Source organism: Ctenocephalides felis, unplaced genomic scaffold, assembly GCF_003426905.1.
Source record: "Ctenocephalides felis isolate EL2017-DRISC unplaced genomic scaffold, ASM342690v1 CF-g0.4_SCAFFOLD_01886, whole genome shotgun sequence".
In the NCBI taxonomy this organism is placed as follows: domain Eukaryota; kingdom Metazoa; phylum Arthropoda; class Insecta; order Siphonaptera; family Pulicidae; genus Ctenocephalides; species Ctenocephalides felis.
The window spans coordinates 27,633,129-27,645,326 of record NW_020538040.1 but is presented as its reverse complement, the minus strand read 5'-3'; the positions used below and the strand labels follow the sequence as shown (position 1 = coordinate 27,645,326).

Genomic DNA, 12,198 nt, shown 5'->3' with positions numbered 1-12,198 from the left:
TATCGGCACTCTTGACTGAACTGTTATGTAGTTCATGTAATTTTTATTCACAACAGAACAATTAATAACTGTCGAAGCAAAAATAATATCTGCGTGTATGAATACAGATTTACTTGTAACTTGTTGGTCTTAATTAGAATATTATGCGTGTTTCTTGGGAAAATATATTATCTATTTCATATATAAATGCGTAAAAATAATAAATTTAAATAAATTACTTGAGATATAAAAAATAAATAATCCGCGCGAATTAATGAATATAATGAAGGTAGGAATTATTTAAGCACCAAACAGAAATCTTCAAGCATTCCATCGATCATTTTATTACAGGTATGTTATTATTCATTTAATTAGCTTTCTGTAGTTCAAATTATAGTAACCGCAAAAAATCTAAAATAAAAATTTTCATAGGTCTTTTTAAAAGTTTCTGAACATTTTAGCATACCTTAGAAAAAAATGGATGTATGTGTGTGTGTGCGGATACACATTTCCGTCGACGAGAACATGGATCAACTGATTTAAATAATACGATAAACATTCGGTTCGTATTAATGGGGAGACGTACTGATTAGTTTGCAATGGCAGGACTAGCCCTGTTGAAAATACGAGGCAAAACGTGCAAAAAATGTCAATTCAGTTTTTGAAAGAACGGAGCGTCCGATTTGAATGATTCAAAAAAGATTTTATTTGTATTGAAGAAATGAAGAACTGATTACATTTTTGGTAAGGCAAGTCTAGCAGTCTCGGAGATCCAATAAAATAAGTTTAAAAATTTTGACTGTCAAAAATGGTCATTAGAGATGTACATCAAATTATCAGATATTTTATAGAAATTGTAATAATAAGAACAAATTTTGTTTACATTTTTTACAATTCACAAAATTTGCCAGTCGTTTTGCATATTTAAAAGCGCTCGGTCGTTTTAAATATTAAAAGAAAGACTATATAGCGAAGAAAAAGGATGAAAATACTACTAAAATAACTTAATATTATTTTCAAAATACAACATTGTTTATCACTGCTATATGTAATTTATTTAACTTTTCGATGCAAACTGAGTCATTGTTTATAAAATAGCCTGTGTCTCACAGATTATGTTTGTCCACTCAGGTGGACAGCCGTCCCCAAAGAGTTAAAAAAAAAATTACCCGTCCATTATTAGTCAAACTAGTCATTTTTTTTCAAAAACTACATAATGTTAAAAAAACTAATATTTTTAAAAAATGTTAAAGTTTTTAAAAATATTAATTTTATGTACGGAAGGTTTAGAAATTAGCCTCAAGGCACGCTGCCATGCACCACTAGATAAAAATTCAATCATTTGAATATGTTATGTATAAGTCATGTGTAAGTAATATAAAACATGAACGTTAAAGATATCGACGCCCAACTAATTAACGCTGATCATCAGAACAAAAAATTAATTACAAATCATTCATCCGATAAGTCATAAGTGGTCACATTTCGGATACACACTGTCCGAATAATTAGATGCCGTGCGATTTTTCACGGTTTTTATTATTCAAGCATATATTGAGTGTTCCAAAACGCGTTTCCAGAACCGGTCCTGAGGCGCCTCAGGAAACAAATCACTAAAAAAAATAATAAAAAAACTTGACAATAAAAAGAGCTATGCGCTGAGACTCTTCTGTTAGGAACAAACCACGTTGTGGGTGTATGAGCGTAAATGGTAGAAGGAGGTGTTTGTGTGAGAGATATTGCAGTGAGGCGCGAGGCCGATACGCATGCCAAAGGTTCCGTACTAACAAATCTACTACTTTTATACTGCGTAAACTATGATAAAGCTAGTGGGGTGCATGGCATCGTGCCTTATGGCAAATTGCTGGAACTTCCCGTACCAAAAATTATTATTTTTTTAAAAACGATTAACATTCGCCGTCTAATGGATAAGCATTGGTACGGAACCCATAGAAATGTAAAAAAAAATTATACCTATTGTTAAAATCTCCATAAAATATCTGCTAATTTGATGTGCATATGTCTAATGATCATTTTTGACCGCCAAATGGCATTTTTTTTTACTTTTTTTATTAATCTCGTGAGGAGGTCTAGCGGTTTAGCTAGACCTGCCTTCATAAAAATTTGATCAGTTCTTTATCTTGTCAATACAAGTAAAATGTTTTTTGAGTTATTAAAATCGGACGCTTCGTTCTCGTAAAAACTGAGTTACCATTTTTGGCACTTTTTGCCCCGTATCTTCGGAACGGCTAGACCTGCCTTCGCCAAAAACTAATCAATACGTCTCCTTATCAATACGAATCGAATGTTTTTTGAGTTATTCAAATCGGTTGATCGGTGTTCCCGAAATCGTCGTCGAAAATTTGTATCCGCACACACATACACACACGCACACACACATACACACACACACACATACACACACACACACATACATCCATTTTTTCTAACATAAGGTATGCCAAAATATTCAGAAATCTTTGAAACGTAAATATATATAAAAATTTTCATTTTCGATTTTTTTGCGATTACTATAACTTGCCCCACGGGAAGTTAACTAGTAGTGCATGGCATCGGGCCTTAAGGCAAATTGCTGGAAAAATTAAATTTTTTTTAGCACTTTCACAAAAAATACATTTTGAAGATTTTTTAAATTTTTGGAAATTTTGAACTTTTTTTTAAAGCTTTCGCGCTACGTTAGCTATGTAGAAACAAAATATAGAAGCGCGCGGGCGCCGCGTCGCAGTGTAAAAGATAAACGTTGGTACGGTACCAATAGAAATGTAAACTAAATTTGTTCATATTATTAAAATATCTATAAAATATCTGATAATTTGATGTACATGTCTAATGATTCCTTTTCAATTTTAAAAGAATTTTAAATACATTTAGTACATTTTTTACAGAGATAACACTGTATATAACATTGATTTGGTATTTTGTCAAAAATGTTCATCAACAGACTTTGAATAACTATTTATTTAATTTATCTCTTATAAATTCCTTTTCTTAACTAAATTTGCTTTTTCATGTACTATTTTTATTGTTAACACCTTTGCCATGGTAAAGGTTCAGTCTGTCCTTCTTACCCCACCCACATGTAAGCCTTTATAAAAAAACTGTCGAATCTAGCTTAAAATTAACAATACATCTCATAAAACAATTAAATAATATCTAAAAATTATATTAAGGTCTCGGAAACTTAACAATAGTGCTCACAACCACAAAAACCAACATCGTGAGAAAATACTTTTGTTGTAGATTTTCAAACATTGCCGTTTATCTCCTGAACGCCATGTCGTAAGAATCAAGGTGATGGCTGGTTATACATTTTTCCCTCTGCTTTCAAATATTATTGTTCAAAAATTCTTAACTTTACTTGTTTTTGAGATATCGGTATATTATATATATATATATATATATATATATATATATATTTGTATAAACGGAGATTAATCACACTATACATTCGTCCGATTAAATTTCCTGGCTTCATTCATTATTCAGCAATCGATTTTCCGTACGAACCCATCAGTTTGCATTTTGCTTCCTTCGATACAATATTACATCGAGTACTAATATTTTCAGGCTCTAGAATACTATACTGATATATACATAGTAGTGCATATTAATATGCACTGGCGAATAGAGTTGTTTCACTGAAATTGTATTTTCTGCCAAGTGCTTGATATCAGAATATGATATTAATGCTACTAATAAAATATCACTTCAAAACAGTGGTTGGAATCAGCCCTACATATAGTCTGCATATCTTAAAGAGATAGGTACTCCAGATATGTTTAATATTTGTCAAACCAAAAAAATCAAGAGATTTGAAATAGCTTTTTGGTGATCTACATTTTATTTTAATTAATAATTACGATCTGTTCGTTCGTTTTAGTCTAACGATCTTGACTAATTTTCCAAATACCGTATTTTCAATATTATTGCTATAAATTAATTGTATTAGGAAAACAAATTTACTACAATAATCTTCGCATGTTTTAAGTCTTACTTAGGTTTGATTGATTTAGCTTAATGTAAATGACTGTATAAAAAAAATTATACACTATTTTGCCTAAAAGAAACTTTGCATATACAATATGTATATGTATATGTACGTTCTTGGTTGTAGTTGTTTTGACATTTATATATACTAACTGATAATACTAATTACTAGTTCTAATATTTTTTTTAATATACATATATATATATATATATATATATATATATGTATATATTAGGGTGGTCCTTAATATGACATTTTCGAATTTCCTTGCGCTCAAATGGTTCCAAATTGATAAAAAACAATTCTCTGAAAGTTTTAGGGGTCGCAATTAAGTTCAAGCCCGCGCTCTGGTAACCTGATATCGTGCAGGAGCTATGTCCATTTTTCACTTAGATCAAAAATAAGTTTCTAATTGAAAATAGCCCATTTCGGGCACTGCGGTGTGAAATGGCAATGGGAAATCTCTCACATTTTCTGAATCGAATTGGAGTTCAACTCAGCTCACGGGCCTGCCCTAGGGCAGTACTACCTATTATTATTATGTATATGATATATGATATATTTGTATTTATATGCTTGCATATAATCATTTTTTGCATATATTAAGTGTCTTTAACATTACATTGTGCGTTGTGCGTTCAGCATAAAAAATATAATGCAAAACTTTCAAATGTTATTTGGTTCCATCCAAACAAAGCTAATGTTTTCCTCGTCAATAATAGTAGTAGTGTTATTTTTACAATCGCAATATACATCATTGATCGATTATATTTCGATAGAGCTTTGTATTTTGATAGATTATTATTAAATAAAAAAGAGGACAGCAGTAGCAACGAGTTGCAGTAATTTGTAAATGCGTTACTTTGACGCAATGCGTGGCAGTGGATTGTCCCTTATAAATGAATACTAAAGATATATATATATATACATATATATATATATATATATTTATATATATATATATATATATATATATATATATATATATATATATATATGAAGGCAATAATAGCAAATGTGATTTGAATTCAATATCAAATATGTTAAGCCATCTGAATAGATTCTATCCGGCATTCGAATATACAGCGAAACATAACTAAGGATTATTCAGGCATAAACATCGGGTCAAGCATTTCTATTTGAAACATCAGTATTGTAGGAAGCGACTTACACTATAAATACTATGAATCATTTTTACAGTGTAACTGTAGTTCATTAATAATTTTCATTGTCGTTGAATTTTGTCTTATGCGGTCACTTAAAGTTAATTATCATACAAAGCATGATATGATCTTTATATTGCCAGTCAACTTCAAATTTTCTAAGCTTATACAAATATTTTCAAACTTGCAATTAAATGAAGCAACAAAAATCACATCTATTATTTACTCTCTATATTTTGGATATGTACCGCCGCACGAGGTCCCTTATTTATTATTTTATTTTTAACAGCAATCAGAATAATAAATATCTTGTGAACTACTATATGGTTCAATTCATTTACTTACTCACATACACTTATATACACATACATGAAATTATTGTGCTAAATTTTTGTAAGTCGATGGTTGATGTAGAGTTAAATGCTTTGAATATTATCTTTGAGATCTTCTTCTTCAGCTTTTTGGTAACCGCGGTGTCTCAAGAAGTTGAGCGACTATAGAACTGGTACGATTTTCAAATTTTAGGATTCAATTGCATATTCTGAATATGTTCTGAATTTTTTCATTTGTTTGTCGCAACACCATAACATTTTTGTCATCATATGAAACTGTTTGAGTAAAGTACTTCGTCGTCGTCAGGTGCATTTTGAGTTTACGATTGAAGTTGGTGAATTTTGTTCTATGATCTAACCAGACGAACCGCAAATTTACTCATCTGGGATTTTGATGAGACTTAAATGGCATGTTGATAGGGTTGAAACGAAACTCTAAACATTTTAGAACCCTATCGGATGTAGTTTAATTATAAATATTAATAAAAGTTTCGAAAATTATGCTGTTAAGATGTTAATAAATCTATGTGAATTGTATATGATAAGTAGACGCATATGTTAAATTTAGTAATAGGTGCTTGCATAGTAAATCATCGCCTCAATTTCACGCGAATTTTTCTGTTTTTTTTTAATGGTTATTCGATAAGTTTTGTGCAAATTTGTTTTGTGCGTTTGTCTTTCTTTTTTTGGCCTCGATGATTTACAGCCAAGCCTACAACTTCTTTCACTATCTTTATTATACGTATCATATGCTATCTTTATATATCCTATACAATCCAATGTTCTTTATATCTGACTTCTTTATTCTTTTTTTTTTGTAACCCTGCTTCTTCTTTTTACACTTCTACTAACTGAGTCATTCCTGCCACTTCTTCAGTCTCTAACTTTCTTCTTCTAACTTCTAATTCTATTCTATCTCCAATCAACAATTCAAATTTTACTTAACTCGGAGCATTAGTGGCTTTTTCATTTTTCTCTCTCTCTTCTAATCCTGTTCTATCTTCCACCTTCTAATTCTATTCAACTTCTATCTTCCTTTTTTCTTCATTCTTCTTTTTATTTTCGTGTGTTCTAATCTGTTTTTCTTCTTCTTTCTAATTCTATTCAACTATTAGAATTCTTTAATTTTAATTTTAACAATACAATTTTTGTCAACGCCAGGACTCAGACCGTGTTTCCTTGAGTCCGGCGTGCTGCTGTCTGAGCTACGCTATGTCTGAAAGATCGATGAAAACAATTTATTTTATTAGAACTAAATGCAATAATTTGACTTACTTTTAGCATTTTATAAAAAATGCAGTTGGTAATTTGCGTTGAAGAATATTTAAACTCGAACATGTACTTTACGAGATGGTAGTAATTAAATAACAGCTTCCTCCCACGCTCTGTCATATAGTGCTGCTGAACAGATGCGTATCGTGTGTGAATAACATTAAGCACATATCTGATGGAGTTAGTCTGCTAAAATCATAAAATCAAACACTTTTTTGCTTTGGTGAAATGAAGTGTTCATTGTTATAAAGACCTTTTACGACAGGAAACTATGCAATTTTATATACAGTGGTATCTCCGACATACGACCTTAATTCGTTTCTTAACTAGGCTGGTATGTCGATTCGCTCGTATCTCGAAGCAATTTTTCCTATATAATTAAATTGAAATGTCATCAATGCGTCCCAGCACTGTGGTTTTTATTAAGTTTTTGTTGAATATTCAAAATAAAGTTACTATTTATTAATTTAATTATTCATTTTTCCTGTTCATTCATGATATTACGGTAATGAGTCAGATATGTTTCGTTGAACAACTCCCATGCTCGAACCGTTGCACTTTTTTCGGGGTGATTTTTATCCACAAACTTTAGGTGCTTATAAACTATTGTAAGGCCCTTAGTTGGAGTATTAGCCCTTTATTAGCTCATTCTATTTAAACGCAGTACATATCTATGAAGGGTTACACTCGTACGTCCTTGCCATCCTCATGTTTTAATGCAAGAAGCTTGGCCCTTTTCTTTGGACCCATAGTTATAAAAATAAATAATATTTTGTAAATGTACAAAAAGCAAACAACGCGAACTCAATATATACAACTGAACAATAACCATTAATGTATAGTTAAAATTTTAAACAATTTTAAACAATCAATATTCCGTGATATATTTGCGTGGGTCAATAGTTACTAAACTATTAACCCTTTTCACTCGGGTATTCCCAAATTAATATGTATTTTGCCGCCGGAGTGGCGGCATTCGAGTGGAAAGGGTTAATATATAATTGAAATGACTGTCAAAATATTTTCCTCCTAATAGTTGAATAAAACAGTCAAAATATTTTCTTACCATAGGGGTAGGACGAATCATTTTTACAATACAATTGACGGATTTTTGATATTATCATTTTGTTATTGACATTTTTCTAGAAATAATAAACTCGCTCAAAGTTCGTATCTCGAATTTTGCTCGTATGTCGAAGCACGTGTTGGGGAAGCACTATATATTTTTGTAGCAATTGTAGTATATTGGACTTCAAAAAGATTATTATGTAATTATGTAAAGATAATTTACCTACATAAAAACGTTAACTATACCAAAAAATTATAACTAGTGTTACTCATGCAGTCAATAGTGATGGTAATTGGCGTGTATTTCTGTTTTTAATGAGTCGTTCTAGAGTGCATGAATTTATTATTTTATGCTGTCTGAATCATATATTAGCGTAGTATTTAAATGATTTCGTTTATCATGCACAATATGGATATATCATCCAATTCTGCGAACGCAGTGGCAGTTCGCTCATATTAAAGTGCTAATTAATGTTGACGCTTTGCACATAACAGGCGAGGCCACCAAATGTATGTGAAGTTACCAAAATGTATGAGATATACGGATGTTCCTCTGTTGCTGCTTCCTATCATTTTTATTAGCTTTATATTTTAAATAAATTGTATACATGTCGATAATTCTGCTTTTTTGTTCAATTTTGTTGAATAATTAGTATTTTATATCAATCATTCAACCATTTAATTGAAAACGAGAAAGTACAAACAAAGTAAAAATTGTAAAAGTGTTCAAAAGATGTTGGTTGGGAAGTGTGTTGAATAGTAAATATCAGCCAAGACGTTTCTTTCAAATCAAATGTAGAAAAACTTCTTACTATTTTGATTAAACTTAGGGACCAATTCTGCCGCATAACAGAAAAATGTTATGGCAAAGCCATGTTACGCTCCAACTCCCATACATTATGCTACTGAATCATACTGATTACTGTCAAAATGTAGTGTATTTTCTGTGCATTCAGGCATTTTACACATAAACTGCAACGTCACTCGTATATTATGAAGCTGTGTCAGAAAGACCCTGTTATCTAAGATCGTTTTTTTATAGCAACCACGTGGCTTTTGTCAATATTCAGTATAGAAAGTTCTTCATAACATAACATTAGTCTGTTATGTGGCAGAATCGGTCCATTAATATAACGACAGATTTGAAATACAAGTCTGAAATAACATACTAAAATATTATAGGCACACGGTGAGGATAAGGGGTTGATTTATATAAAATAATCAATGTGTAGAACTTCGTCGGGCGATTCTAATAAGAATCTATGCCAAAGCATATGTACGTTCTATGCTACTGATTACATATTACACATAAAATGCATTTTTAGAACCTGAAATGTGTTAAACGAATTATTTTATGCAATTACAAATACTAATAATAAGAAACATTTTGGGCTTTTCTTTCTGCAGTTATGTATGTTTGAAATTTGCCAATTGGAAATCGTATTGATTTTTTTTTAGTGAAAGCGAAAATTTTATTTTCGAAATAACATTTTACCTAAATAACTGAATCTCTATCCTTATTGATTAAGTTCATGCAACTTTTTTTTTATTTATTTCTTATAACCAATCTGAACCTTGGGTTCAATGAGGTTATTTGCAGACGGGTACAGGGCTTTTAGAAATTCCCCCAGTGGGGAATTTCCTTACATAAATATATTGATTGTTAATTTATTAAATTTTGCGGCCACTTTCTTCTTAATCTTCTCATAGGTACTTGTTTTAGCAGGTCTTTTATTAGAGTGTTTGGATGGTATTAACTCCTTTGATGATATTTCATGCAACTTGTCTTGTGCAAAATGCTTTTTTCAACTACTTGTTTTAAACTTTAACGAACGAGCGCATTGCCAAAAACTATGTCTAGAAGAAGGTCGACGGATTTTTTAAGAAATTAAGTGCTTCAGTTCCAGAACGAGAGAGGGTGCATAATTAACCCTCCGTCGGTCGGATATTTATTTACCTTCGAACGGTCGGAGTGGTCTGGCTGAACCACACATTTTTTCGTTCTGATCATTGATCGACAGCTAATGAAATTTTAGGAAAAGTTCAGAAATTTCAAGTCGATAGAATTACTAAAATTTTTTTTTAAATTGAAGTCGAAAAAAGTCTGGTCAGACCACTCCGACCGACGGAAGGTTAATATCGCTTTATTCTTTATTGGATTTGAATAGTTCGTCTAATATTGCTTGTGGACCAATATTCAAATTTATTTTTCAACTGCATTGTGCCTATATTGAAAATATATTACAGAAAGAAAAGACTAAAAATTTTCTTGGTACGTCTTGCCGCGTTTATGGTGGCATTCGATTATTTTAGAATATTGACAATGTCGCGAGTATGGCGGCACTCGTTCGTTAAGGGTTAATAATTAAAACGAAATAAGCAATAATTAATAAATAGAATTTAAAATTATTCTAATGTTTCTTTTTATTTCAGATTAGCGCGTTATGCTAGGACCCACGGGCTTGCCGGTGAGCTCGCGCACATCCATGTGGCCTCCGCTCTTGCCGGCGGTTCAGGCCGCCAAGATGACAGGCGCCGATACGCTTCTCACAGCTTCTGACGGTAATTTCGTCATTTTAACGTGTTCATTTTATTTATACACTATACGAATAAATTATATCTTTATCACGCCGAACAATAGTTTTGTCATTGATATAAATCTCTATAAAATTAAGTCAAATCACATTTTACGTCAGATACTTCAAGGCTTGTAGCATATACATAATACATTAGGGTGGTCCTTAATATGGACATTTTCGAATTTCCTTGCTCCCAAGGAATCAATTGGTTCCAAATTGATAAAAAACAATTCTCTGAAAGTTTTAGCTTTTAATATTGTCTTTTAGACAATGCGCAATTCTTTCAAATTTTTTGTATGGAAGTAGCATGGAAAAGTTTTCAAAAATTTTAAAAATGTTTTTTAGATATAATTTAGCGAACAAATGAATGTGTTTTATTCAAAATTCGACGCTCTACAAACAAATTATAAAAAACCTATTTTGCAGAGCGTCAAATTTTCAATAAAAAATGACACTATATATCACTTTTAATTCATTTGTCGCTAAGTTATACCTAAAAAAATTTTTTTTCTAATTTTCAAATTTTTTTCCATGCTATTTCCATACGAAATTTGATTGAATTGCGCACTATCTAAAAGTTAATATTAAGAGCTAAAACTTTCAGAGGATTGTTTTTTATCAATTTAGAACCATTTGAGCCCTTGGGAGCAATCAAATACGAAAATGATCATGTTAAGGACCACCCTAATATACATACATATATAGATTTTGTGGTTAAATTTCAAAATCCAAGAATGTTTAATATGTTATTTTAAATTAACCTCATGTTTTTACATGATAGGGTGATATTTATTAAGAACCTCACAATAACATTCGTCTGAAAAGCAGTATGTAGTTATAAACAATCATGTGTTCATTATATACATTAAGGAAATTGAGGCTTTGATTATTTAATTTCATTTATTTGTTGGAATGGAACTTTAAAGGTTGTAATTGTAATTGTTGATAATTTTAATTTAATTTGCATGTTTTTGCAATACTTTATTTTTATATATTATTATTTAATTATTTATATGTATATATATATATATATATATATATTTATACACTGTCCCAGACCTCAACGTCAAGCCGAAACGGGATGATAGTATTGACCGTAAATGCTCAGCTTATAAGTGCAACCTAGAGCTTTGCTAAAATTGTGATCATTTTTTGATTATTGTGACTAATTTTTATTACTTTTGTCTATTTGAACATTAGAACCGTAACCACAAACAGTATTTCCACAGTGAAAAATAATGGCAATTGCTCAAGTTTTTAACTCTTTGTTATAAATTTGAAATTTTCAAAACTGTTAGACTTTCAGAAGTCCTCCTTTGAAAAGTAAATGTATTAAAGTATGTTGACAAGTTCAATCAAAAGTTGGCGCATTTAATCAGGATTGTAAAATGTAACAACAATCAAGTAAAAAAAGTAAAAACATGAAATTACTAAAAATGATTAAAATTCATAGTTTATCATAAAGTCTTATTGAAAACTTGGTGCAAATGTTTTATTATTTTTTATTGTGTTAGAATTGTTATGTATGATCACGTTTAAAGTTTAAATAAACAAAATTAATAAAAATTAACCACAATAACCGAAAAATGGTCACATTTTCTCCAAAGCTCTAGGTAGGCTCATAATTTCCAAACAACGTGAGATTTTTGTTTCTACTTTTTTCACTTTTTACACCTATCCCTCGTTTAACACGTTTTCGACCTTACACGGTTTTTGAAAATACAATTTTTTAAGGAAATTTATTAATTTTGAATTTACACGAAATTATAAACACTAAACTATAATTTGCTGTTTTC

At 30.7% G+C, this 12,198-nt stretch overlaps 1 protein-coding gene across 1 annotated transcript in view; it reads left to right on the top strand.

Moving 5' to 3' along the window:
• LOC113374819 overlaps nt 1-12,198 on the top strand; it is a 226,363-nt gene that overhangs the window by 199,380 nt on the left and 14,785 nt on the right. The window contains exon 2 of the mRNA XM_026614784.1: nt 10,257-10,385. Within this exon, the coding sequence (XP_026470569.1) occupies nt 10,268-10,385 (118 nt within the window). The 5' untranslated portion in view covers nt 10,257-10,267. The remainder of the gene's footprint in view (nt 1-10,256; nt 10,386-12,198) is intronic.